Below are 27,799 nucleotides of genomic sequence, written 5' to 3'. Positions count from 1 at the left end.
AGCTGCAGGGACGCAGCCTCATGCAGGGTCTTAGAAGATCTTCTTAAATCTTAAGACAGTGACCTATAATATTTCATAAATCTAATGTAATATATATTGATATCATAACACATAACCAATTTATCGCTGAATATATATATAACAGTCCCCAATTATAAATAATAATATTATTGGATATAAATCCAAATTGATTGTAATCGTGATATTATCATTATTATCAATATTATTATAGTATGTGCTATCATAGATAGTAAAATTATTATTATTAGCCACGGACACGAATTAAAGAATTAAAGAATCATTAAGGAGTAACGACCACTATTAATAAATTAAGTTAAGACACGATTTAACAGTATTGGGCACAGAAGTTTGGGATTAGGATCATTGGTATTCAACTACAATGGTAATTTTGACGTTTATTTAAAAAAAAAAAAAAAATGTTTTTTTAATAAATAGCTTGTAAATTTATACCTAAATTTAATTTTTCAGAATATTTCATCATTTTCAGAAAAAGATTTTAGTGTTGTAGATTGGATTAATAACACGTTAAAGGACAAACCCCCAGATGAATGTCGTGAGGTGTGTAAAGTATATAAATGTATTAATATTTATTATTTATAGCTTAAACATTAAAATATAATTACATAATATATAAATTATGCTATATATTTACTGTATAATATTGCTTATACTTATAAAAATGGAATCTTTAGTAAAAATACAAACATTTATTTTTGAAATAGGTTATTCCATCTATGTTGAAAAAGTTACAATTATGTGTAGAACAGGTACACGAGGTACTGGATGAAACAACAACACAAGTTCTTTCTTCTCTACCAAAAGTCGTCAATGATATTGAGCAATTTGAAAATCAAGCATCAAACATACAACAAAAAATTATTGACTTAAAACAAGAAATTAATACAGTAATTAACTAATTTAAGAAAAAAACAATATTTTTAATTGAATTTTTTATAATTTGATGCATAGGTAAAAAGTCATACTGGTGAATCATTATTAAAACTTCAATTATATGATGGAATTAAATGTAACATGGAAGTTACCAAAAATGCTTTAGAGGAAGCAGACAATTGGACAAAACTTATTACTGATATTGAAATAGTAATTTATAATAATAATTAATTTATAATTGGAAAAATTATATTAGACAATGTGTTGTATTTAGTTAATGGATAATGGAGAAATTGACCAAGTGACAAATAGATTGATTAGAATGCAACGTTCTTTAGCAGTCTTGGAAAATAATTCTGATTATGAAGAAAGAAAAAACCAATTGGAAGAGCTAAAGAGTAAATTTGAAGTAATATTAATTCCAATGGTTAATGTGGCTTTTGAAAATGAAAAAATTGGTATGAAAAACTAATTTTTAGAATAATTTTATATGCTCTAGCTATATAATGTATAAAATATTATAATGCATGTTATAGATGAATCAAAGCATTATGTAAATATATTTACTGATCTCAAAAAACAAGATCAAATTATTAAATATTATTTAAAGTGTAATAAAAACAGATTACGTAAAGAATGGTCATCAAAAATGTACGCAAATGAATATTCTAAAAATCCTCTAATATTTTTTGAAAGTTTTTATGAAGCATTAATAGAATGTAAAAAGCAGCAAGTAAGTTACCATTTATATAAATTTAAGCTAAATCAATACATCACCTATAAATTATATATAATGGACGTGAGAATAGTATTTATAATTTATTCATTATTCTATTATAGTTGTGTTAAATATTTAAAAATTAATATCTAAAATATACAACTACTGTTAAAAAAATATAAGTTTCTTTGAAAAATTCCTGTACTTATAAATATCATATAATATAGTAATATTATCTTGGGTACTTATTATTTTGTCTAATGAGAAAACATACCGCGGCTCAACAAAACTTTTTTTTGGTTTTTGTGTCTTCATACTAAGCCTAGTTAAAGTACTTCCATCATAATCATGTTATCTATTGATTATTGTTATTGATATTGATGTGAAAAATATGCCACCAAAAAACCTGAGAAAATTGAGTTCCTTGGAAGGGAATTGAGGTTTTAACCATTAGTCTATATGCGTAAGTCAGGCGTGTTATCTTGCTAGACAGAATATAGTATACATTATTTATTAAAAAAATATATACATTTTCTAAAGTTTTTAGACATTTCTATTTGTGTTATATGATTTTAATACGTGTAAGAATGCTTAGTCTTCAAAATTAGTATTTATAACTTTTTTAAATTTGATTTTAATGAATTTAAATATTATTTACAGATGATTTTGTACAAAAAATTATTTGATATTGAAGTGCAGTCTGAAATAGAAAGTCAATTAATTTTATCATACGGAGATTTGTTTAATATATTAGAACTTCCAATGTTTGAGTTGGTTGATGTTTCTATCAAAAATCATCAAGAACCACTTATTTTACTATTAGATTTATTTATAGTAACTGAAGTTTTTATTAAAAACATTAAAAATGATTCAAAAATCAGTAAGCATTTTATTTATGTATTTTGATTAACATTACATCAAAAATTACATTTGTATAGGTGATTCATTTAATTGGGATAACATATTAACAAGTATATACAGACCATTAATTCCACAAATTGTATCTTACAAAGAATTTGAATATGAGCATTCAAAAAAGATTACTAATTTTGAATTAAACAAAGATGATTTAGTAGATGTAGTTCAAGCTTTTGGTCAGTCTCAATTAACTGTTTTCAGAGCATCAGAAGAAGCAAAACGTCGAAGTGCTGTTTTAAGTCATTGTGTTTTTCCTGAAATGATATTTGCAATTAACGTAATAAAAATAATGTTAAATTACATAATATATTTAAACAATTTTAATGATAAATAATTTAATTTATAGAGAATGTTTTCTAATGTTATTGAAGGAGGGAAAGAAGTATTAAAAAAAATATTAGTTAACATTAAACCTGGAGAAAACTGGAATTTATTTCAAATATGTTTAAAATTTTTACAATCTTCAGGTAATTCTTCTGAATAACTAGAAATAATGTTATACATTTGACACTTAAAATTATTGTTTTGTTTTTTTAGGAGAATTTTTACGTGAATTATACTTTGTAGAATCTGAATTTAAAAGTTGTATCTTAACAAATGAACAACGAGCATTAAATGTTTCAAAATATTTATTAGTTGAAGATAAACAAATTGAATTGAAAAATATTATTGATTTGTTAAAAAGTGGTATGTTATATTCTCAAATTTTAAATTATTATTTATTAATTATGTAAATGTTTTTAAGTTTTAATCTTTACATACACAAAGCATTGTTGATTTATTAATATTTTTTCCTTTTTAACTCAATATTTATTGTATATAATTTCTATCCTATATTTGTATCTATAGATAATGATTGGAAATTATTTAAGGAATCAATTCAAGCGACAGAAAAATTGTGTTCTCATATATATCAAACTTTTTATAAAATATCATTTAGGCCAATATCATTTTACTTAGAGCAACTAGAAAAAGTAAAATTTAGTAAAGAAACATCTGATGCTCATAGACTTTCTCCGAGAGAATATATTACCCAAGTAATATTATATTTAAATATGGCTCTAAATAATTAAGACCAAATAAATAATAATTAATAATAAATATTTAGCAAATAATTGTTTTTCTTTATTTTTTTTATTAGATTGGACAGTATTTAATTACACTTCCTCAGCATGTTGAACCATTTTTAGTTCGAGATAATGAAGCAGTAACTGTAGTTTTAAATATATCTGATAGACGTTACACTGATGCTTCTCTGGAAGAAAGTTATACAAATGTCTTATTAAGGATATTAGCAAGAAATACATGTGATGTATATGTAGAACAGATACAGTCACTAAGAGAAATAAATAATTTGGCTGCTCAACAACTAGCTGCAGACATTGGTAAGTCTTTTATGAATGAATTTTATTCAATATTGAACCATACCTCAATAATAGAATAATGATAAGTAGGGCTAGGATTTCTATGCATTTGCATTTTTCCTTTCCTAAGTTCAAATTGATTGGTTGTCAGATATGTCCACAATTTGGCTTATTTTTGATGAAATAGAACAATTTTCTTTTGCATATTTTGAACATAATACATATAATTTCATATATATACATTTTTGAAAATCTATAACAATACAATATCTATATCTATACGTCTATAATTATTTGGTCATTTGTCAAATTTTCATAAATATACTACCTATTTAAACTAAAATGGACTTTGTGCTAAAGAAGAATAAGAGATTCAAAACACTTATAAAAATTTGTAACATTATAAATGGTGAATATGAAACGGAAAAAGATGTAAATATTACTTTAAATTTGGGACAACTTTTGTCATTTAAATATGCTCCAACCACATTGTATGATGTGGAAAATGAAAAGGAGTTTCAGCCAATATAAATTTATTCTTTGATCTAATCGCCAGTCGTTCACATTTGAAAATTAAAAAAAAACATATAATAATAGCACAGATTATTTGAAAAAAAAAATATGATTTTAAATATAAAATTAGGAAAAAATTATTAGTGGATGCCTTATATATTATTAATAATTTTTATTTTGTTCATTCAAACATATATTATTTCAGAATACTTGGGATATGTATTGGAAGAACTAGGAGTCAAACTCAATGAGACTACTGTACAAATCATGGATTTATTAAGATTAGAAAGTGATGAATACATCATGAAATCATCATCAATTGCTGCTTCAAAAGTAGCGGCAGTAATAGCAAAAATTAGAAATATTAGATAAAAAAAAAAAATTTAATTTATTTGAAAACTATATTATTTTTACAAGTATAAAATAACATATTTAATCAGCTAAGGTCAACAATTATGTTGAGTATTCGGGAGCCCATAATTTAAATGTTCTATCATATGATGATGATGCTATGTATTTTGAATCTGGAGATATGTCCACTCCCATAATTTTGTTGTCATGTCCAGATAGCGTTTTTAACATTTGCCATGTTTTATTTGCCCAAATCTATAGTAATAAAATGTTTTTTATTAAATGAAACAACACAATTTATTTAATTTATTTATTACCTTGATTGTGTTGTCATATGAAGAAGTGACTATAAAATGACCTTCAGGTTGGTATCTCAGTCCTGAAACAAGACTCATGTGCGCTGGAATAGTGTATAAACATGATCTTTTTCTAACATCCCAAATACGACATGTGTTATCTTCACTACCAGTGGCCATTTGGTAACTTGAAATTAAAAATATTTTAGTTGTGAATTGTGTTAAAGCTTTAGTTAAATAAAAAATTACCCATTGGGTGAAAAGTCTATACTATATATAGACTTTAAATGACCTTCCATAAACATAATACATCTTCCTGTACGCAAATCCCAAACACGTCCAAAAGCATCCAGACCTCTGTTAACATATAATAAAAATTAACTTTTTAGAGTATACAGAGTGATTCTTTTATCTAACACTCATTATTTTAAAATCTATTAACTTTTTTTATACAATTTCTTGTCGAAATAAAACAAAATATTTATGTATAATGTATATGTATATTGTATATATATTTAATAGTTATATTGATTTAAGTCTTTTACTTTTATGAATGTCACCATATATTTTTAATTTCATATTCTGGAGTTATATTTTTTGGTGTATTTTGGTATATAAAAATTATAAGTAGTTATACGAGTTTAAAGTATTTAAAATTTAGATGAGCAATAAAAATGATGTTTTATTTTGATAAAATAATTGAAAATTATGTAAAAAATATTTTCAAAAAGGTTGATAGATTTTGAAATAATGAGTGTTGTTCAATAAAAGAATCATCTGGTATATAGTATCATTGATTTTAATTACTATTTATAATAATTAGTATTTATACTAAAAAAAAAAAAAAAAAAAATAATGAATAATTCTACTTACCCAGTTGCAACAATTGAGCCATCACTCTGAAATGACATACAATAAACTGGTTTACAATGTCCTTCCTGATGGAGAACTTCTTCTCCTTGTTCTAAATCCCATAATCGCCAAGAATTATCAAAGCAGCAAGTTCCTAAAAATCGACCAGATGGATGAAAATCTGCTCTCGACACTCTAAATGGTGCATGGCCTTCCAAGTCTGCTACTGGTTCTTCTTTTTTACTAAAAACAAACATTTTTATAACATAACCTTAACCTAACCTTTATGATACACTTTACACCAGTGTTTCCCAAAGGGTGTGCCGCGATAACTTGAACTTTTTTTATAAAAAAACATATAATGATTTGTTTCAAATTATTTAAATATAATTAATATAAAAATGAACTTTAAAATTACAAAAAAAGAGATATAATAATAAATTTTAGTGTAAAACGTGTGCTTGATGTTGTTTGCATAATAGTTCAATTTTAGGAGAGATTAACAATTAACACACCAGCATTTCTTGTTCAACTGATAAAAGTAGTTCACGTTTTTTATTTCTAATATTTGTTAGTGAAGAAAACCTAAGCTCACAGAGGTAGGTATGTTGTAGAAAATGGTAATAATATATTTATTGAAATTTCTGTAATTATCAGATACTATGTTTTAATAAGACTTCAAAACTGGAACAGTTTAAGTTCATTAAATAAATTTTAATTTCAATGAACGCCAGATTGAAGTTCTAAAAGTTGTTCTTGTTCAACTAATCCTGTAGATGTGATATTACATCTGATGTTACTGCAAAAGGATTGCACACCCAATCATATTCGTTAATAGGCAAAGATGGGAAGTACTTTTTTATTTTTTATTTTAAAATTATGAGATGATTAATTATCAAATCAGATGTTACCTACGTATTATTCGATAAGAAGATAATATTTATTCAAAGTTCTGTGACTTATAATAACTAATAATAATGTGCCGCAATAGAAAAAAGTTAGGGAACCGCTACTTTACACAAACAAGCAGTAAAATAGCATACCTGTTCATTGACCATAGTTTAACAGAACCATCACTGGCGCATGACACAAGATCACAAACATTTTCATCAGTGCCAGCATGTGGATTAAATGTGATAGAGCAGACATTACAATTATGTCCTCTAAATGTTTTGACTAATGTACAATCAGGAACTGACCATAATTTACATAAACCACTCCTGAAAAAAGTATATGTATAAATACAACAATAATTAAAAGAAAAAAAAGTATATAAGAAATAAAAATAATTTACCAAGATGATGTAGCTATAAACTGAGAGTCAGGACTAAATCGGCAGTATGATATTGGTCTGGTATCGCCAATTTGACTACAATAAATTGAAAGAGATGTTGTATATTTGTGTAAATCTTGTAAGCGAGCTGTAAGTGTTGATTCAGGTATGCTAGCTTCTTCTCTGAGTTTTTCCAAACGAAAATGTGATCTCAATAATGAATACTCTAAAATTATTATTTTTTAAAAATAAAAATTGAATGTTTTTATTTTAATACTAAAATTTAATGCCATTTATACATATTATATAATTTACAATACATACCTGCCATATATAAACGTGCATCTAATAGTGAAGGGGGCCCTTCATGGTACCAGGTTGTATCTTGATCTTTGATTTGCTGTCGTTTTTCTTTTTCTTCTTCTGGTTTTTTTGCTACAGCATCTTCTCCTACTCTAAAACAGTTTTTAACTATGTACGTTAATCCTAAGTCCTAATGTTATCATAATGGTAATTCATCAATTAATGCATTTGTGAAAGTCAATTTAAAATACCTTGAAAGCAGTTCTCGCAATCTATTTCTTCTTTCTGCTGGTCCTTCACCAAACAAGCATATGGCTTGTCCAAGTTTCCTTAGGTTTTTTTTAACTTCATCATCATCAGTAGAAACTTGCACATGCCGAGCTTTCTTTTTTCGTTCAAATTCTTCAAGTAATGCTTGTTTGTCTTTAGATATAGCATCCTCCAGATCAAAATATTCTGTAAACAACAACAATGCAATTAATAATTTAATAAAAAATATATAGCAAATCGACTTAGTTGGATTAGTTATAATTCATCTAATATTATTACCATTGGATACGTTTATATTTCCTCCGATAACTTTTGGTTCGCCATCATTGTCAGTGGCAGCTGAAGATAGACGGATGCGTTCTTGGTCTTCCAATGAACCATAGTGTATTGTTTTTTGTTTTTTTACGTAAGTAATTTCTTCGTCGTCCGACATCTTGTCAAGGTAATTGATGTTATTGATATTATATTATCGTAAATTTAAAACCAATAACTATTATAACATATTATTTGAAATGCTTTCATGTATAAATATCAAATTTTGTTGTCTGTGCGATTGCCGATATGTCTGTCGGTAAACAAAAATATCGGTTTCTGATATCTGCTTAAATTGATGTTAAGAACGAGATATCTGATTCTTTAAATCATAAATTATTGTTCTAAAAAAATTAAAACCATGCATAATATAAATATTCAATTTCAATTCGGTTTATTTTTAATATTATTTTAACTATAGTGTTAATATAATATTAACAATATTTGTGTTTATAATTTTAACTGTTAACATACCTATAGGCTATAACCCTAGGTCACTACGTAGATAACCGTGATTTTAGCTAAGATAGTACTATCTTTGTTTATTATTACTTTATCACAATGAACGATTATTACTTATTAGATTTGTATTATTGTAGGATTTAAGTTTTTAGAATTTTTTAAAATTTACGAAAAAATGTAATTTTTTTTATGTTTGAATCAATGTTGTCAATCGTCATCAACTAATAATAAAGTTGATATAAATATAACATGTCAGTGACTAGTATAGAGATTTTATGATAAATTATCGTTTATTATAATATCACTAATGTTTTATTTTTGTTATTTGTAATTAGTTTTAATTTTAATTAAACCGTATGAGTAAAAATGGTAAAAAATTATCGTGTCGTTGTATTTGGTGTGAAAGGTGTTGGTAAGACAGCAATATTGGAACAAGCTATTTATGGACACTTTAGCAAAAATTATGTGAGTATATTACAAACACAGAAGTCTGTTATTATTTATTATTATTGTTTAATTTTGGTTGTAGAAACTGTGGCCTACTATCGAGGATATATATCAGGCTTCTATAGAAATTGGCAAAAATGTACGTGAACAAGTTCGTTTTTATGATACTGCTGGTTTGGATTTGACACAGTTACCTGAGGTTGGATTGTATTCAAATCCAGATCCATCGCTCATGTTGTCATTTGGTCAAATAGCTAAGCAGTATGCATCTATTGCAGATGCATTTATATTAGTATATGACACTAGTCGACCAGAAACGTTTGATTGCTTAGTCACATTAAAAAAAGAAATTGATAAAAATAAGGAAAAAAAGGATGTAAATATAGTAGAAATTAAAATAATTTATCATTTTATACATTAATTTAACTTAACAATATATTTTATGTTTGATGTATTTATTTTTTAGACATTTTATGTCATTGTTGGCCATAGAATGCGAGAAATGGATATCAAAGCTCCAACTTTAGAGAGTCCTACTAGTCGAGCTTCCCATTGGTCTATTAGAGAAAAAATGAAACATTTTGAAGTTAACGCTTTGGACCGGACTAGTTTATTTGATCCATTTATTTATATTGCATCAAAATTTAATACTGCACAACCAAAGAGTAGTTTTCCTCTAGTACGAAAAGGTACTCAACATTAATGCTTGTTAATTTCATTGAATTATAGTACTCATAAGGGTAATATTTTATATTATAATTTATTATACGATTAATAATTATCCTCAAGTTGTCTAAATAATTTCTTATTGTTTTTCATTATGTATAAATTGTAATTATTTATTTTTAATAAAAAATATTTTTGTTTGTACATTTTAACATGTTCTTACCTTGTTTCAAAACTAAAATATAAATAAAAAAAATCTATGCGAGGCTTTCTTACCTTTACATTATTAATAAATTAACTCGCCCTAAAATTAAAAATAACGAGTATAAAGGATTATTATGAACATACATGTTGTGTCATATTATGTGTTAAGAAGAAAATATAAGCAAGTTAAATTGTTTTGCTTATAAATCATCAAAAAATTTAATCATTAAAAATCTGAATGTTTTATGTATTATGATTAAATAATAATATACAGTAACACTATAATATTTTGTTTTCATCTGGGAAGACAAATTACACTTGTTAACAATTAATATGGTATTTTCTACAATTCTTGAATAAACTTAAATTTCTTAATGACTTAAAACTTAAGAGCTACTTAGGTGGCTAATAATATGCTATATATTTTTAGAAATTATATCATTGGAATATCTAACACTGTGAATAAAATGAAAAATGTTTCATGCTTACAAGAGGAAATAATGATCTCTCAAATAATTTGTTTGACTTATAAACTAAAATATTTATTAGTTTTTAGAGTAAAAGTATAAAACACAGTATTTTGTTTAATTTTATTGTATGGACAAAGAATAATATATTTTCATTTATAGATAACATTAATATAATAACCAACCAATAATAGCTTTACCTATAGTTTTTAAGTATTGTGTAACTTTTATATTTTAGACTAAGCAATTAATATTAGTATAGATAATGCAAAAATATTAAAACAATGGAATGATAAACAAAAAATTAAATATTAACATCATCAGGTCTAAAAACTATTTTTTTTAACAAACGAACTATATTGAATAATAAAGCAGCATTTTTATAAATATTGATGATCAAAGTGAGGTTTAAATTATTATGCTTATATCATTATGACATTATGTCAGTAGATTTTTGTACAGTAAGAAAAAAAGTTAAATTATATTTATTTTATACTCCAATTATATTTTTACATTTAAAGTTATTTTTTTATTTGTTTAATTTCCATATAATATAAAAAAGTTTGTTATTAATTAGTTATTATTTTATTTTTATTTTTCAATGATATATTGTAGATTTTGAGAATATAGTTATGTTAACTTTTAGGAGTTTAGAATGTTTCAATATTTAACTTTGAAAAGTTTATACTTGGGGAAGGGACTAAAAGTAAAAATTCCAGTACTTTACAAATATTTACAAGGAAAAAAATATAAAGCCTACATTTTTTTAAAAATTGTAAATCAAAAATAAACAAACTTGTTAATTGTGCTTAACTGAATATTTATATTATTATTTTCTAAAAATTCATAATTTTCAAAATATTTAGGCTTTTTTGTGTTATTTATAGACATTTTAAAACAAGTTGAAATTGTTGACTTTTAAAGTCATCATTCGGCTTATTTATGAGAAATTTTTTGTATGGGTTAGCATAACTTGTTTTACATAATTAAAAAATATAAAAAATACATGGTTATATTTTCTTTTATAAGCGTTTAAAATTCAAATTTTTAAGAAATTTTATCTCGATTATTGATAATTATTAATTTGTAAGAATTATGCGTACAACAATTATTTAAGAAACGCTGAAGCGCTGAAATGCCGAGTTGTATATATTTTATAAAAAATGATTAATTTAACGAACAAATGGCAAGGATCACTAAATCATGTTTAATGAACTATCTATTAGCTCGTTATTATTTTATTAAATGTTTAGTGATTGTATATGTAAGTCAAGTCGTCAGCAGTGCGACTGTGCGAGTCTGACAGAAGTTTATCATCATGGCATTCGTCATTGGCATAACGAGTTGTACATATTAAATAGTGAACAAATAATGTTGAAGATAATAAAATATAATCCGCAGAGGCCAATTTATTATTAGGAATTTGTTATTATACGTCAATACGCCATCTTTGTTATTATATGAATGTACGTAATATACGTATATAGACATGTATTGATTATTATCGAGTGGAAATGTGGAATCGAACTAGTGTTGAGGGCTGCAGTAAAGATCTCGTGTTACAACTTTACAAATACCTACCAGAAATGTTATTAATCGTAGCGAATAAAATAATCGAGCGCAGCGGTCATATTCTCCGAGGTACGGACCCCTGTTTGCTCCGACCCGGCTGAGTCCTGATCACCCGCGTGCTATTCTGTGCGCGTCTGGCGCCGATTCTGTGACTTGCGCCTTGTTCGCCCGCTTCGAGCTGCATTTCTAATTTTTCGATTTTTTTCCTAGTCTTTGCCGACGGATTGGTGATGAGATGATTGGCAAAGAACAGCGACATGATGGATATCATAGTGCCGCATAACACGATGCCGATGATCTGGATCATCGTAAATCCTGTGAAAGAACACAGATATACACATACGATATATAATATAAACACGTGCCGATGCGTTAAGTAAAATGTTCGTTAGAAACTGTGTGTCTGTGTCGTGTAAGTAAAATACAATTTTACATTTACCACTCGCGGTCTTGGCGGGTCTATATAAATGTACCATCAATCCTATACCTAATATTCCTGTTTCCTAACAAAAAAAACAAAAAACAATATAATACCTATCTATTTTACGTTTTGTTTTTAATACGAAGAAAAGTTATTATCGTTTTGCAATTCGTTATTTTTATGTTAAATAATGTCCTTGGTAATAAAGTGATATCGAAAAAAAATAAAAACGCTACTGGAGTTCTCTTATTATTATTACATTATTGAAAATGTGATTTGTTGTCTATAAAAGTTGACCCAACACACAGCCACACGGCTAGCATAACATTCTTGCCGGTTCATTTGTATGCGTGTCATTATTTTATGTGATTTAATATAATACCTTCGGGTTTTCGCAATAGGACGGTCGTACTGACTTCTTCAGATCCGGTAGAATCGAGGATTTTCACGGCGCATGTCCAGTTTCCGTAGTCGGAATCGTCCACGCGGTCGATGGACAAACCGCAGTGGCCTGCCGTCAGTCCTTGGCCAGAGTATGCGTATCGAGGCGGTGGCTGTGCGTCCGATTTCTCGTCTACGGCGAATCCGAATAGACGTGGCGTGAGAAACCGGCAGTAGGCTATAGGTTGCTTTTCGACCGTGTCGCATCCCAACGTCACCCGGCTGCCCTCGGTCGCGTATAGTTCTTCTTGGCGGGCCGCAATCACCGACTCTGCGCAAACAGGTGTTTCCTTAGTAATCAGTAAATGGATATTTCCCCTACTGTACTATCCTACTAATTGGACTGGTACCTAATGCATTGGTTACGTAAAATAAAACAGTTATTATAATTGTACCATTTTCACCTATACCATTAATAGATATACATCATTAAAGACTTGTATTTTAGATTTGGTCAAAACTACCTAAATATAATTGTGTTAAAAATTTATACAGCTTACATTCAACAAAGTTCTAGAAGATATGAATCTACGGGAATTCATTTTTTTATAGATAATAATGCTATGCAAGATCAACTAGTATTATATATTTATACACCTATTTATATACATAACATACACCTACCGGAAACCGTAATGTCCACCGTACCGTACATTTCACGGCGGTCGTCGCGCAGACCTAAAGCGCAAAGCCAAGCACCCGTGTCCGATGTGGAGGCGTCACTGATCGCCACGTAACATTGGCCGAATGACAACCCTTCGCCCGTGTACCGGTACCTAGTTCCGATCCTATTCCGGTCGTCGTCTAAAGTTCTGTCTGGAACTGTGACCGGGATAGCAGTGCCGTTGGGATGCCGCAACCAGCAATAGTCGATTTCTGAATGTACACTGCACTCCACGTGAAACGTGTTGCCTTTTGGCACCATCACAGACTTGCTGGCTGTCACCGTGAGCGGTGGTATACCTGCCGAATGCAAAACGACCAGGAAATATTATAAAATGTTTTATCGTTATAGGCTTATAGCTGTGGCTCTGGTTTAATGCCACGAATGAGTTAGAACAATTTTGCAACAAATAAATAATTATGTATATTATAGAAAACTATTATTTTATACTATACATTTATTTAATTTGTATTGTTTCAAAGTTTATTTTTAAAAGAAAATCAGAATAATAGGACATTTTCATGTTATATATTATATATTGAGTCGCATTGTAATAAAATGTATTTTCGTCATCACCGCCGTCAGTCACATACCTTTCGTATTGTTGGGCGGTACGACGACGACGAATCCGCCGTAAACTCGATCGTCGGACATACCGTTCATACACTTCCATCGGCCAATTTCGGATCGTTTCAACGGTTTTGCGAACGACACACCACAATCGTTGTCCGCTGCACCGTGATACGAGTACCGGCTAGTGCCTCTACCGTACGCCAGTGACAGGATCTTCGTGTCTCGTGGTAACGTAAGCCTGCAGTATTTGGACCGAAAGTTATCATCCTGACCAACAGCATTGCTATTTCCGCTGCTGACTTCAGTGGAGTTACTGTCGTGGACGTTGCAGAATACCCGCACTTCGGACGGTGTTTCGTCGTATCCGACTTCTGTTATTGCACCCTCTAGACATGAGGAGGATGGCTGTATGTAGTGACCAAAGAAAAAAAACACGGACAGTTCGCAAGACTCGTGGTCTAAGACGTGTTCGTGTATTTATTAAGGGTTAACAATATAACTAGGGTTCGGGACTTGTTGCACTTAAAAATATTGAAATATGCAGTGAAAATCATCAAAATATGTTTAAAAATATGCAGCTAATTTTTTATTTTGTTTTTGAAAACGCATAAAGCATATTATCAGTGGCGTAATTGTGGGGGGGGGAAAGAGGGGCACTTGTCCCCCCTAACAATTTTTTGAAAGCTAAAGGTATATATTTTAACCGGGCGGGGGGAGGGGTGTCAGGGTTTTGATAATAATAAATATATTACATTCATTATACATTGCCCCCCCTAGATTTTTTCCCAGATACGCCACTGCATATTATAATTATAAAAATAAAAATTTAAAAATTAGGTAGATATACAACAAAAATCGTGAAAAAAAAGAAATTTATAATTTATAAAAAAACTGGTACATATATATTATACAATTGTCGATATTATCGATAAAAAGGTTGATTCTCAAGCCACAAAAAAAACTATCGTAAACAGATGACTGACGAGTAAAAGTACGAGTCAGATACGATAGACTACGATCTTAATTTATTTAAAAAAATGTTTTTGAATGTTTTCCAATTATAATTTTTCTCGATAGTTTTACTTAAATACAAATTTAAATAATGCATAATATGCACAAATATGCTAAAAATTTCTCAAATATGCATTTTCCCTAAAATATGACAAAATATACAAAAATATGCAAATTTAAACTTAGTATTTAGTTTCGCCATTTTATAAAACAAATTTATAACTCACCTAGAACAATCTAAGTCCACTATAAAAAACACGCAAATGCAAGAAATCCCGAACTCTCAACATAACATTCCGTGCAGTGATGTTCACTAGGGTAATGAGGGGATGAATAAGGCCAGAGGGGTTATATTTACCTAACCGCAAAGGTATTCTGTGTGGCCCGTCACAAATTTATAAATCAGTGTTTTTCATTTGTTGATATTATACTGATCATTGAAGGTACTTTTATATTTGGTGGCCCGCTCGGAGATGATTGTTTACCAAGGTGACACGCCGAACAAAAAAGGTTGGGCATCACTGGGTTATAATAAAGACCATATAATATGTATGTATTTATATTAATGGGAACCTATTAGTAATTAATTTTACTATACTATATACACTATGGAGTTTCTAAAGCAAGATTTAATAATATATAAGATATCTATATATGTGATTATGTCCTATAAGGTTATATTATAACAAATAAGTAATACTATTACACTTAATGACGAAAGTAAAAAAAAAATTAAAATAATCAACTTACCCACACCGTGTAGGAAAACGGAAAAGTTGTTGGAGGAACGAGACAAGAAGAAAGCGAATAAAATAACGTTTAACGGTAGTTATTATTGTTGTTGTTCACCTCGGTAAGCGTGTAAGCGAAGGGTGTACTGAACTTCAGCCGCGGACTCAGCTGTAACCGACCAGCAGGTCCACATGTCCTGGTGGTGCGATCCGACAGACTTGACGTATACCCAACACTGGCCCTTGTGCCTGGACACTTCGCCGGACGGGCCCGACATGCGGCAGTAAAATGCTTTCGGTGGTCCACATGTCACGTTCACCGCGCTACCAACGGGCACGCGGATTGTCGTCGACTTGGGCCATTGTTTCGCTGTAAATACACATACAAATAAACTGCGCGTGTTTTGACTGACATGAAATAATAATATTGAAAGAAATATTTATTATATTATTATGTGTTATAATTTGGTAAACATTAAAACATTATAATATTCTATTCCATAAAGTGTTAATATTGTTTTAGGGGGGGGATTGGCGGTAGGTGTGGTAGTTGATATGGATGTGGAGGAAATAAGTTAATTGTATCACAATTCGATTGAGACGATAGTAAAACAGAAAATACGTACATATTGATAATGATGACAACGATTAGCTTTGATGGTCTTTCTGAAAGTAGGATTCAATTCAAAAGCTGAACCAGAGCTTATGATTAGCTATTTCAATTAGCTGCTGATTGTTTACACTATTATTTATAATCATAAATGGGAATTGCGAAGTTTATTGATTATTACTGTAATATTAATTATCATTATATTATATTAAAACAAAGGTATCGGTTGGCTATAAGTTACAATATTGGCATAACAAACACGGAGTTTGTTTGAATTGTACGTAATCATTATTCATGTAGGAGTAGGAACTATAGTCCCTATTCATTTTTAAAAATTAGTTTTATAAAATAGCCCTTGTTGGAAAAATGTTTTAGTATGCTCACTCCATTTTTTCATTTAATAATGAATTTATTTTAAAATATATTTAAAGGTCATATTTACAATTTTTTGTAATATTACGTACTTCGAAGTATTATGGGGAGATATACATTTCTATTTTTCAAAGAGAACCTAACCAGGGGGGGGGGGGTTCTTCAACTAAAAATTAATTGATGGATAAGTTTTTTGAAAATGTTGACGTATCAAAATCGAAATGCGAACGAGTAGTTGTTGAGTTATTTAGCTATGTACGAAAGTCTAAGAATAATAGGTCCATATGATAATGTATTTAGAAAATATGAGGGATATGATGGTGACTTGAACATATTACTTATATTAGTAATTATATCTGTCAACATTTATAATTTATTTTGCAAAAATGATACAATTAGAATAAAATAAATATTAGATCCAATATTATTACATCTATTTTATATTGTTGTAAAATCATCACCACAGGACATTATTTAAAATAATAGTATAAAAAAATCAAGAAACTTTAAAATACAGTCTTTAAGTATGTTTAAAAATAATAATTTGAATAAATTCATTCTAATTATTGAAAGTTCTAAAAACAAGGAATGATTATGTTGTCCATTAATAGTAGAGTTACTGTTTAACACATACAGGATACAGAGGTTTTAATATTTGTTTAATAAGTAATAACTATGTAGTTTTTAATACCAAGATTGTTATAATGTACGAGATAAGCGAGTAGGAGGGTATTATGTATAAATGAATTAACAAATTAAATTATAAGAAGTGAAAATTTATAATGTCAAATGTTCCAATGACAAGTCGGTTGATATTATTTAATTATTGTAAGTACCACTGTATAAGTAGGTACTTAAAAAATATTTAACAACCATGCGATTTTTGGCGACGGTTCAAAGAAGTAAACAAATATATTTAAAAATATGTTGTATATAATATTGTGTTCATCACACCACGAATGTATTATTAAATACTCTCGTTAATAATTGATCAAAGTCCAAATAGCCGAATCATGCAGCATTATACACTACGATTTAATAGATTTTCATAGTAAATAGATTATAGGTATAATAAGGCATAAGGTACATTATGATGATATTCAATGAGCCGGGTCTTCGTAATAAAAAAAAAAGGATTGAGGATTCGTTGGTGATTTTCGTTTTATTTTTGAATATTATACAATTTGTATAATTATATATTATACCTACTAACGATGAGCTACGGTTATTGTAGTCATAATATAATAAATAAATACTTCATTTGATGCGTTTGAAAATTATATTAACAAAGACAACTTTTGAATGCTCTCACTGCAATTATTATGAATTGACACATGCAAATTCAAATTATGTCGAACTAGATAGGTTGTAAATTTATAATATATATATTAGGTATATATGTAAGAAGTTTAGTTTTTGGCCATATTAATAATTTGTATACAATATTAGGTAAACCGTATATACCAATGTTGTATTTAGTTGTGTATTGTGCTACGAAAAATGTGTCCATTTTTGGCAAACAACATGATAATTGATATTCCTCTACCTTTGACAAATCCTGGTTGCATCACTTGCACTATCAACGTTTCTGCTTCAAACTTCAAAGTTGTAAAAAAATTAAAACTAATATTAAAAATTCTTTACATTTCATATAATTTTATCTGGTCCAAGATAAAATGATTGCTTTGAAGTTTGAATAAAAATAAGTATGACAATGTGTACTAAAAGTATATATCAGATTTTCTGAGTACAACTATTGCGTAACACCGACAAGCTAGTTTAAATTGGCAATCAAATATTATTTAATCAATAGGTTTATACTATACCTATATTATATATAATGACGTATAGGTAATATATTATAGTATTGTGTGTATATCTGGTTAAATAATAATATACTGTTCACAGAATTACTTCAATATTGTATTTTATACTGCGTTAGTTTACTTTATCTACATGAGTGCTTTTTAGCTTTTGTGTATCTATAATAATGCCTTTACAGCGTTTCCTATATCCCATGTTTGTTGCAACAGTTACGAATAATCCATTTTCATTTGAATGTATAGGTAATAATATCTACACTTATTAGGTATGTAGGAATATAGAATGTGACATAGGATTTTAGTATTGTTTTCATATTTAATTAATCAAGGAGAATGGAGAATCATATTAGCCGTTTGGTCACCATCAGTAATAAAGGATGATTTACCAAGCGTGTTCTTACAGTGTAATTTAATCTAAAACCAAGTTATACGATTAATTTAAATCGAAATTTGAACAAGTAGTTTTTGAATAATTTAATATTGTGTACTAAGGATATCAATTCCCACGTCAACAGGTTTGGAAATTATGTGGCAATGATGATTTGAAAATTATACTAATTATAGTATTTATACATAATTAATATTAATCTATCAACATTTCATATTTCGTAAAAGTAAAACTGTTGAGTATCATAATAAATACTATAGATATAATATTACATAATATGCGGAGTGATACATTTAACTTAACACCAAATATTATAGAAACATTTTTGAAAATATCTTTTACATAATTTTATATTTAAACATTTTTGGAAAAAATTATATTTTTTATTAACTATTTATTGTTATACATTTTTAATTTTTCCACTTTTTAAAATTGCAGCATACGTTTTCAACCAACATAGACGAGGTATCACTCCACTTCATTTATCTAAATTTTAAATACTTTAAGTTATAACTCATATTATTAACCTAACCTTATGTGTTTTTGAAATAATCTATGTCTTTTTTTTTTAAATGAATCACTTAGATGGTATTTTATATTTTTAATAAAATCACCTTTAAAGATGAATTGTTATCCTCAGTAATAGGTACACATTTTAATAACTCAAAAGTGACTTAATTATTGAATTTTAATTTTGATACATAATATCCGTTAAATAATTTACAGTTAAAAGGAGTTCTCATTTGAAAAAATAAATTTGTATCGTCACATAATACTCCTTAAGTTATATTAAAAATCTAAATAATTGAAAGTAATATGATCTACAAGACTTCAAGTATACTTAAAAACTTCAAAAGTCAGAATTTTAATAAATTTTTTATTTAATAAAAAGTGGGGAAGATCATACTAGGTGAATAATATACATAACACATTAAGTATAATCGATTTTTAAAGTTTTCAAGTATACTTTAGTTTCATTAATTACTCGAGTTCGGCACCGATACATTGGTTGATTTAAACAAGCTTGCTTAAAATATTAAATAATAAAATGTGTGCCAATTGCTAAAGAATTCATACAGATGCGGTAATACAAATATTAACATCGACATGAATGTATAATCATTTTTCAACGAATAAAAAGTTTCTCATTCAATATTTCCAAAATACATTTTCAACGATACCTGCATAGTACTATATAATCATAAAAAATAGAACAGCGTATGTATTCCGACCGATATATTGCTATCACAACCAGTCAGTAAATAATATTTATTTATGCCATCAATCACTTGCACTGTTTTATCAGAACAGCAAATCAATAATGCGATAACGTTACCAATGTATATACATTTAGAATTCTTTCACCTCCAGTCGTGCAATCAACACACCAACAAGGAAACATAATATTATAGTTTTAATAATAAATACATCATACATCCGTAGTACATATGTCTATAAATTATAATACGCCAAAATAGACGCACTACTGCACTAGACATATTTTGTACAGTACGTACTTAATATTATATCGATCGCATCATACTCCCACATAGCATATTACGTATGGCTTGTGGTTATGTAGTACCCGAGTTGAGTAATTATATACCAACGTAAACAGCGTCGATATTACATTATTATGCATACTATATAGATTATTTGTGTACGTGGACGGTCATAATATTTCATTGTTTATAGAATATTATAATCGCATCGACGCATAATGCACGTCGGTGGAACAAAGATATAACTAAACTTATTGGGAGCGACCACTTGGAATTTTTGGGTTGGGATTTATCCTTCGTAATATAATAATTAAGCTTATGTCAGCATTCAGAAATAGGCAATAAAAATGACAAAATAGAAACATAAAACGTTCGACCGATGAATGCTAATGAGTTTGAATATAAATAATATTGAACATTTCGATAATTTCATGATTAATATAAAAGTAACCTATTTCAGGGTTGTGTAGAAGGATCAGTGGGTTGACGGTGTTATATCCTCTGTGGAATTTTTTATTTGTTTAATAAATTCCGTAATAACATCACCACAATTTTTAAAACTAACAAACAAATTTAATTTCATTCAATCAGTAGTGTTCCAAATAATGTTATAAAAATAATTAAATTTGCAATTTTCCACCTCCGGGATGTAAGAGATTTATTTCTATAGCTTCACGATAAAAATAAAATTGAATAACCCCTGTAGGAATATTAAAAAAAAAAAATACAAACAAATAGTGTTCTAAATAAAATTAATAACACGAAAAAAATTAAAATTATAGTTATACAATTTTACAATTTGTGTAAGAACATCGATAAAATCCTGAAAACTTATCAAATACCAAACGAAATAAGTAAGTAGCTAAAAATCCTAAATTCTAAAAATGGTGTATGCAGTGAAATACACGTGAAATAATATTAAAAAAAATTTATAATTTGGTTATAGTAAATTAAAGTAGGAGAAGGAGGTGTCTAGATTGGCCTGTCTCTTACAGCGAGTGAGCGAGGTTCATTATTTTAGTAATCTTATAGCACATGATGTTATTGACTTATAGTCATAAAGCGGATAGATGATATTTAATTTGAATAATAAGTTATTAAAAATATGATAGTAATAAAAGCCGCTTCATTGGGTTTTAAGTAGGGGAGGGGGTGGAATACTAGACTTGCCTTTGAAAAATTGCAAGTTAACCACGCCACTGGTTACTGTCATAATTGCAATATAGAGTTATTGCATTTTTAAGCGTGCATGATAGCTGAGATGTGAATTTGAGGGGCTATTTTTTCATACATCAATGACCTTTTTTTTAGCATACTTTAAAACACGTACATCTTTAAAATGGCTAATTTTTGAACCTATATATAGATTAGGTATCTCCTACAAATCCCCTAATACGTCATTTATGTATTATACGCCACTGAAATACCAATTATAAAATAGGAAGATACTTATTGTAATTACTGATTAAAAATAGAATAAAATAAAAAACATTGAAGATAACATATATATTATTTTTTTAAATGACGTGAATTTCAAATTAATTAACTAAATTTTGAACACATTTTTTTTTATTATTGCATATAGTTCATGCGTAAAGAACAATAAGCAAATTTTATGACAAAGAGAAAAAAGGACATGAATCACGAAGTAAAGAACCATTCATAAGACAACATTTTAAATTAATTAATTAACTATCATTTTTTGTTCGAAAATTATGTTAGGAAAAAATTATTAGAAATGAAAAAATTATTTATATATCAACGCAATACAAACACAATAAAATATAAATTAAGACATAATATAATTAGGCAGTCAAGCAATCTCAAAAAGTTTGAATGTTTTCTATGCATAAAACAAAAGTTTTAAATCACGCTATTTTTTATTGTACATACAAATACACACACGAAAAAGATTCAAGTTTTGTATAATATGCTATAGATCAGTGGTTTTTAAATTTTTTAGGACCACGACCCAAATTTTTCCGTGAAAATCTATCGCGGCCCACGTGGTTTCACTATTACAGGATCAATAAGTAATATTAAAAAATCAAAATTTGTTTGTTACTTTTATTACTTATTACTTTATACTATAAAGTCTATTGATTTATAGTTTATATAATTTTACATATTTATTTTTAATAATGAGGCGTATGCAAAGCGTGTGCTTGCTTTTCTTGCTGTGGCTGATAACATCTTATAATTTATAAAGTTTATATTCATACAGTATACAATAACATAAATACCTTAGAATCTATGTATAATTAAAACCATTTTCACGACCCACCAAAAATTGACTTGCAACCCACAGTTGAAAAACGCTGTTATAGATTTTACTTGGTAGATGTCATTTCATAAAAACGATTAAACGAGTAAATGCTTGTAAATCCGTTTCTTGGCAATTATATCCTATATATATGTTCGATTTGTACTGGAAATAATGTTGTCATTATATTACTATGTGTACAGACATACGGTTTACAATTGTCAGTTAGTGTGGCAGACAGTTATAGACGTGTGGTTGTGGTTTAATATTAAAGACATCGTAGAAGTCGTAGAACAGCTACAATTATTTGATTAATTATTTCGCACACGTCGTGTATAATATAATCTATATACAAAAGGGAAACGTGACTGATTATTGGACGGATCGGGCTGAATACGGCATACATGCAGATAGCTATTCGTAGGAATTCGTTAAGAAGTAATTTTTGATAAATTGTTTGAAAATTCAACCCCTAAAGAGTAAAAATAAGAGTTTGAAAATTGTGAGAAATCTGGTTGTACAGGAAAAATACGACCTATAACTCGGCAATGTAGCTATAGTATATTATAAATTTTTAAGTAAATAAGAATAAAGCATAAATACGATTACTTTTCAAGTAGGTACCTATGTATGTTTGTGTATAGTTCTATTTGCGTCTTTGCTTGTGTACACATTATAATTTATTAAGGTACGAGTAAATGATCAAATGAACGGTTTTAAACTTTTAACCAAATTTATTTGCTTTGCTGAAAAACGTTACCTACATATTTAATTTATGTCGTAAATCACCACGTTAAAACTTTTATACGTTTAATAAAATTACATTTTTATTTTTATTTTACGTTGACTTAATTTTTTTTATTCCATAGATTTAAAATGTATTTTATTTTGTAAATATACTAAAAATGTATTTAGTTAAATGTACTATTTCTAGATTTCGATAGAGATCAAAAGATCAATTAATAATAACCTAAGTAAATACACAACTTCATTTTCACCCTAATATATTAATTTAATTAAAATCTCAACAATAACACTTTTAGTTTGACGTTTATAGAGAACTAATAGTGCTATAATAATACCTTAAAAAATTAACCTAAATAACTTCTGTTAGTACTGTACTATAGTATAGTAGTTTCTATCATTGGGTGGCTTTCCTATCTGTCATTTTTTCTGTAACTATTTATTACTGATATTTGTATTTGTATTATTTTAAATAAAACTTTTGTTTTTTTTGTACATATTTTTTATCAAAAATACTTATTATATATAAGTACATAGTTAAAGCCTTTAACATGGATTGTAAATATTTAGTTAAAAATATAAATAAAACTGATTTAAAACCTACATTTTTTAATATTACGTATATATTTACTGTTTGACGGCCTTGCAAACTGAATCGTTTTTAATATGATTTTGCTTGGACTATATGTTTGAATTCAAAATTTCTCCAAATTTTAAACAGTTCGAATTTCAAGAAATTCGAAGAGTTCGATAACCTATCCATTATTTAAACTATATGTTTAAATAATATACTGGCAATACGTTTACACTAATTACGCAATTATCAATTAGGTAAAATAAATAAATATTGAGCGCGTTTACCGATGCACGTGACGCGACTCGTGTCCCGATTGTATCGCCCGTCCACTGACGACGCCGTTAGCGTCCAATTGCCGACGCCGGGCATCACACTTACGGCCCTTAGACCGCATTGCCCGGACTGATAACCGTCGCCCACGTACGTGAGATTAGCGGTGGCGACTGCGGCAGCCGCGTCGGACAGGGTTGTCTCTGTGCCGTTGGGCAGCACCACGGAGCAACGGTTCAACAGGCCCAGCCCGCTCTGCCATCTCAAGTACAGCGTATCGCCGTCGGTCAGCCACACGGGACGGCCGCACAGGACTGCACCAATGCAATGAACAATATTTAAGTATATAGATTTATTACATATTATGTATATAGATGGCGTCAAACTAGTGTAACGAGTTGTCCAAACATAATACTTTTTTTTAGTCCTAAAATGTCATCGTATAATAGTTATTGTTTGACACAAAAACTCATTTTTCGATTTTTTTTGGTTTTGTCATTTTATATAACTTATAGGTACAATTAAAAATATATTATATACTTGAGCGATGAAATCAGGAATTTGTAATGTAAAAATGATATGCGAGGCTTCTTATTGTATAGATTTACAGTAGAACCACAATAAGTCGAAATTCAAGGAATGTCATTTTTTCGATTGATCAAGGTTTTAGGAAAAAACTTCGATTTAAAAAAATAAAGAGTTTTTAAAATGTATCATGTAATGTAAATGCATATGTATATTGTTATTATTTTTAAATTATTACTAAAAGATTATGATAAAAACTGAAATTAATAATGTTTACATCGCGCATGTGTAACCGATCGATCGCAATTGACAATATAAATACCCAATGTAGTGAAAATATATCGAATGAAAAATACAAGTAGATTAGACAAATTAAATTTGTGATTGATGTCGACGATTAGCATTATTGTTTAAATACGTAGCCAGTAGCTACTCTATTAATGAATACCTATTTATCAGTATTAAGAATTAAGATTGCAGTGTCGGTGATTTTGAGATGGCAGTCAATAAATATTTTAAATTAGTTTAAAAACGACCTTACTTATATGTCTGTTTAAATATCTTTCTTTTTCATAAAATATTAGTTAAATATTTAATGATGTAAGATAAAAATAATTTTTATTCCACCTACCAATTATTTTAGTAGTTTTTTCTGGGTCATAAAAAAATAGTGAAGGAAATATTTGTGTCCGCAACTCACATGGATTTTATTTTAACTTGATGACCGCAATTATTATGTTATAATGTATATATTATATTGCGGTTATATAACATTGGTCTGAAAAATTGGTCCGCAACTAGTAAATAATCGTTTAATTTTTTTTAGTCTTTATGATAACAAGCAATCAGCCTACACGAAAATGAGCTTTAAACTTTACCTTGTATTGTGATTAGTCGCAAATAAGATCTTATAGAGCATCGGTTCTCAAACTGTGGTACGCGAAAGACTACATGGTGGTACGCGGAGGGCCGTTTTTAGATAATAAACTCATTCAATTATTTAATTCATATCTTATTTTAAAAAACTAATAAATAAAAAATAATTATACTGTAGTTGTAGTATTTTACTGCTTAATTATTTAAAATAAATGCATTTAACAACACAATTTGGAATTTGGATCGTTCTATTTTTAATCATTAGTGGTACGCGACTGATTGATAATATACTTAAGTGGTAAAAAAAAATTTGAGAACCGCTGCATATAGTACCTATATATCGAAAGCTTAATGAAAATTGAATGTTTCATATAGAAACGGCTTAGTAAATTCTAAATAGTGATATACTCTATCTGCTGGTAGAACATTGAGTGTGATTAATATAGTGATCGGTAGGAGTGTCAACATTAAGAAATATTTGTGAAGGGTCGTTGACGGTTGTTAATGAAATTGGCGACTTATTTGACTTTAACTCAATAAATGCCAACAATAATTTTCTCGCTTTGCCAGAAATTCTTAGTTCTTTTTACTATAATTACGTACCTACTAAATTAATTTTTGATTTTAAAATTATTTTCAAATCTAAATAAAAAACAACAATTAAGATATTTTAAGAAATACAATTATATTATTAATTTATTTTAATAAGATAAATATACATTTTTTATTGTTGAAATCTATTGAATAATATTATTATAATATAATAAATAAAATAAACTATTCAATTAAAAACAATTCAGAGAACTTTCTATCACAAATTTACAAATGTAATTTAACATTATTTGGTCAACTCATCATTATTTATACACGTGTATGACTAATAGGTAAAATAATACAACCAGTGATTTTCTCACCATAATGTAGAATTTATACAACTATACAGTAGGTACTTAAAAGAAAAGAAAAAAACGAGCCATGTGTCGGTGTGTATAACATTTTTTTTTATCTAGTTTCATATTAATAGAAGTACAATATATGTCAATACCTCAACGGCGTATTTACTGTAATATATATATATATATATATATATATATATATATATATAAATATTATATACCTAATACATATAGATAAAACCGTAACGTTAACTAGTATCCCGTTAAATAATGATGCGAAAAAGCAAAACGTATAGTCATCGTTCACGGTAGTAGTGTAACCAGTGTCCGAATAGCGGTCGAGTGTACACTGTACAGATATCGGGTTGCATTTGTGTAATATAATACCATTATAATCACACACGTGTACTGACATCGGCATTGCAGTCATAAATAATAAATAAGTATTCAAATTGATATTAAAGTTCTGTTTCAACAACTTTCCGGGGAGACTGGGGAGAGGGTAATTTTTTTTATTAACCACTAATATAAATGTTACCATCTTAAACATAGATATATATCAGTCGCATAAGATATTTAAAGCAGTATTATACAAAAGTTAAAACGAAAAAATATTTATAAATTTTAAATTTATAAAATTACTGTAGAATAGCATAGTATTATAGTAACCTGCATTAGTCTAGTCATACACCCATTCCCGTGCCAACGATATAATAATTTTAGGCTATATTATAATTTATTAATGGTAACTGATAATACTTATATATTTTTTAAATCAAACGTTGTAACGTCTTAACGATTAATTTAGAAAATATATATATATAACTATTATTTTACGTTTATTAACTATATAAAAAAAAATGTATAATCTTGTATAGCTAGTCATACATCTAAACAAATCGTTAATCTAGTGCGCACATTTATGACTATAATAATATTATATATTACTATTATATTTTGATGTTCACTCACCTCGGACGACAGTCGCGGGCGACGACGACAACAGTAGGAGTACCCGTAATGCGACTTGCGCAGCGGCGACGTCCATTTGTCCAACGGACATACTGAGAGCGCGACTGACGAAAACGTTACAGTTTTTCAGATTTTTTTTTTTTTTATTCTCGTTTTTCGTTTTGTCACCGTGACGGCGTTTTCTGTGACGCCAGCGCGTACAAGTGGGAGAATATAAATTTTATATTTAGAACCAGAGGA

The 27,799-nt window shown here is 28.2% G+C and overlaps 4 protein-coding genes across 5 annotated transcripts; 2 read left to right on the top strand and 2 right to left on the bottom strand.

The window, feature by feature from the left end:
- Window positions 1-13: 13 nt before the first annotated feature.
- On the top strand, window positions 14-5,076 carry LOC132929359 (conserved oligomeric Golgi complex subunit 7). Its single transcript, XM_060994675.1, has 13 exons — window positions 14-403; window positions 490-579; window positions 744-926; window positions 991-1,122; window positions 1,187-1,370; window positions 1,449-1,645; window positions 2,291-2,510; window positions 2,569-2,825; window positions 2,895-3,015; window positions 3,086-3,235; window positions 3,398-3,585; window positions 3,690-3,933; window positions 4,631-5,076. Exons 1-13 carry the CDS (start codon window positions 401-403, stop codon window positions 4,795-4,797), a joined length of 2,136 nt encoding a protein of 711 aa, XP_060850658.1. The 5' UTR covers window positions 14-400; the 3' UTR covers window positions 4,798-5,076.
- LOC132929364 (U4/U6 small nuclear ribonucleoprotein Prp4) lies at window positions 4,795-8,350 on the bottom strand. The gene is made up of 9 exons (XM_060994681.1): window positions 8,050-8,350; window positions 7,752-7,956; window positions 7,522-7,652; window positions 7,219-7,423; window positions 6,968-7,144; window positions 5,946-6,167; window positions 5,322-5,429; window positions 5,094-5,259; window positions 4,795-5,031 (listed from the first exon to the last, which is right to left on the bottom strand). Exons 1-9 carry the CDS (start codon window positions 8,201-8,203, stop codon window positions 4,879-4,881), a joined length of 1,521 nt encoding a protein of 506 aa, XP_060850664.1. The 5' UTR covers window positions 8,204-8,350; the 3' UTR covers window positions 4,795-4,878.
- LOC132929361 (uncharacterized) lies at window positions 8,290-27,714 on the bottom strand. Of its 2 annotated transcripts, XM_060994679.1 has the most exons (8): window positions 27,560-27,714; window positions 24,305-24,604; window positions 15,860-16,111; window positions 14,020-14,385; window positions 13,387-13,725; window positions 12,704-13,033; window positions 11,910-12,215; window positions 8,290-8,426 (listed from the first exon to the last, which is right to left on the bottom strand). In XM_060994679.1, exons 1-7 carry the CDS (start codon window positions 27,648-27,650, stop codon window positions 11,956-11,958), a joined length of 1,938 nt encoding a protein of 645 aa, XP_060850662.1. In that variant the 5' UTR covers window positions 27,651-27,714; the 3' UTR covers window positions 8,290-8,426; window positions 11,910-11,955. The 2 variants fall into 2 exon arrangements, with proteins under 2 accessions (XP_060850662.1, XP_060850660.1); XM_060994677.1 differs by lacking the exon at window positions 8,290-8,426 and having other exon boundaries at window positions 10,088-12,215.
- Window positions 8,648-9,861, top strand: LOC132929367 (NF-kappa-B inhibitor-interacting Ras-like protein 2). Its single transcript, XM_060994684.1, has 3 exons — window positions 8,648-9,009; window positions 9,074-9,367; window positions 9,458-9,861. Exons 1-3 carry the CDS (start codon window positions 8,911-8,913, stop codon window positions 9,692-9,694), a joined length of 630 nt encoding a protein of 209 aa, XP_060850667.1. The 5' UTR covers window positions 8,648-8,910; the 3' UTR covers window positions 9,695-9,861.
- Window positions 27,715-27,799: the final 85 nt, after the last annotated feature.

Source organism: Rhopalosiphum padi, chromosome 4 (assembly GCF_020882245.1).
Source record: "Rhopalosiphum padi isolate XX-2018 chromosome 4, ASM2088224v1, whole genome shotgun sequence".
Taxonomy (NCBI): Eukaryota; Metazoa; Arthropoda; class Insecta; order Hemiptera; family Aphididae; genus Rhopalosiphum; species Rhopalosiphum padi.
The sequence above is the reverse complement of the archived record's forward strand: the minus strand, read 5'-3'. Positions and strand labels throughout refer to the sequence as shown.

Bases quoted from the DNA above. Each gene is read 5' to 3' on its own strand.
- LOC132929364 (XM_060994681.1), bottom strand. From the start codon at position 8,203: ATGTCGGACGACGAAGAAATTACTTACGTAAAAAAACAAAAAACAATA. The intron at 6,168-6,967 runs GTATGCTATTTT...GTTTGTTTTTAG, and splicing joins AAACTATGGTCAATGAACAG to TAAAAAAGAAGAACCAGTAG. The intron at 5,260-5,321 runs GTAATTTTTTAT...TTTAATTTCAAG, and splicing joins ATAGACTTTTCACCCAATGG to TTACCAAATGGCCACTGGTA.
- LOC132929367 (XM_060994684.1), top strand. From the start codon at position 8,911: ATGGTAAAAAATTATCGTGTCGTTGTATTTGGTGTGAAAGGTGTTGGT. The intron at 9,010-9,073 runs GTGAGTATATTA...TTTTGGTTGTAG, and splicing joins GACACTTTAGCAAAAATTAT to AAACTGTGGCCTACTATCGA. The intron at 9,368-9,457 runs GTAAATATAGTA...TTTATTTTTTAG, and splicing joins AAAATAAGGAAAAAAAGGAT to ACATTTTATGTCATTGTTGG.
- LOC132929361 (XM_060994679.1), bottom strand. From the start codon at position 27,650: ATGTCCGTTGGACAAATGGACGTCGCCGCTGCGCAAGTCGCATTACGG. The intron at 16,112-24,304 runs GTAAACGCGCTC...GTGTATTTACAG, and splicing joins GAGTCGCGTCACGTGCATCG to CGAAACAATGGCCCAAGTCG. The intron at 13,034-13,386 runs GTAGGTGTATGT...CTGTTTGCGCAG, and splicing joins GGTGGACATTACGGTTTCCG to AGTCGGTGATTGCGGCCCGC.
- LOC132929359 (XM_060994675.1), top strand. The intron at 1,123-1,186 runs GTAATTTATAAT...TGTTGTATTTAG, and splicing joins TTATTACTGATATTGAAATA to TTAATGGATAATGGAGAAAT. The intron at 2,826-2,894 runs GTAATAAAAATA...TTTAATTTATAG, and splicing joins AAATGATATTTGCAATTAAC to AGAATGTTTTCTAATGTTAT.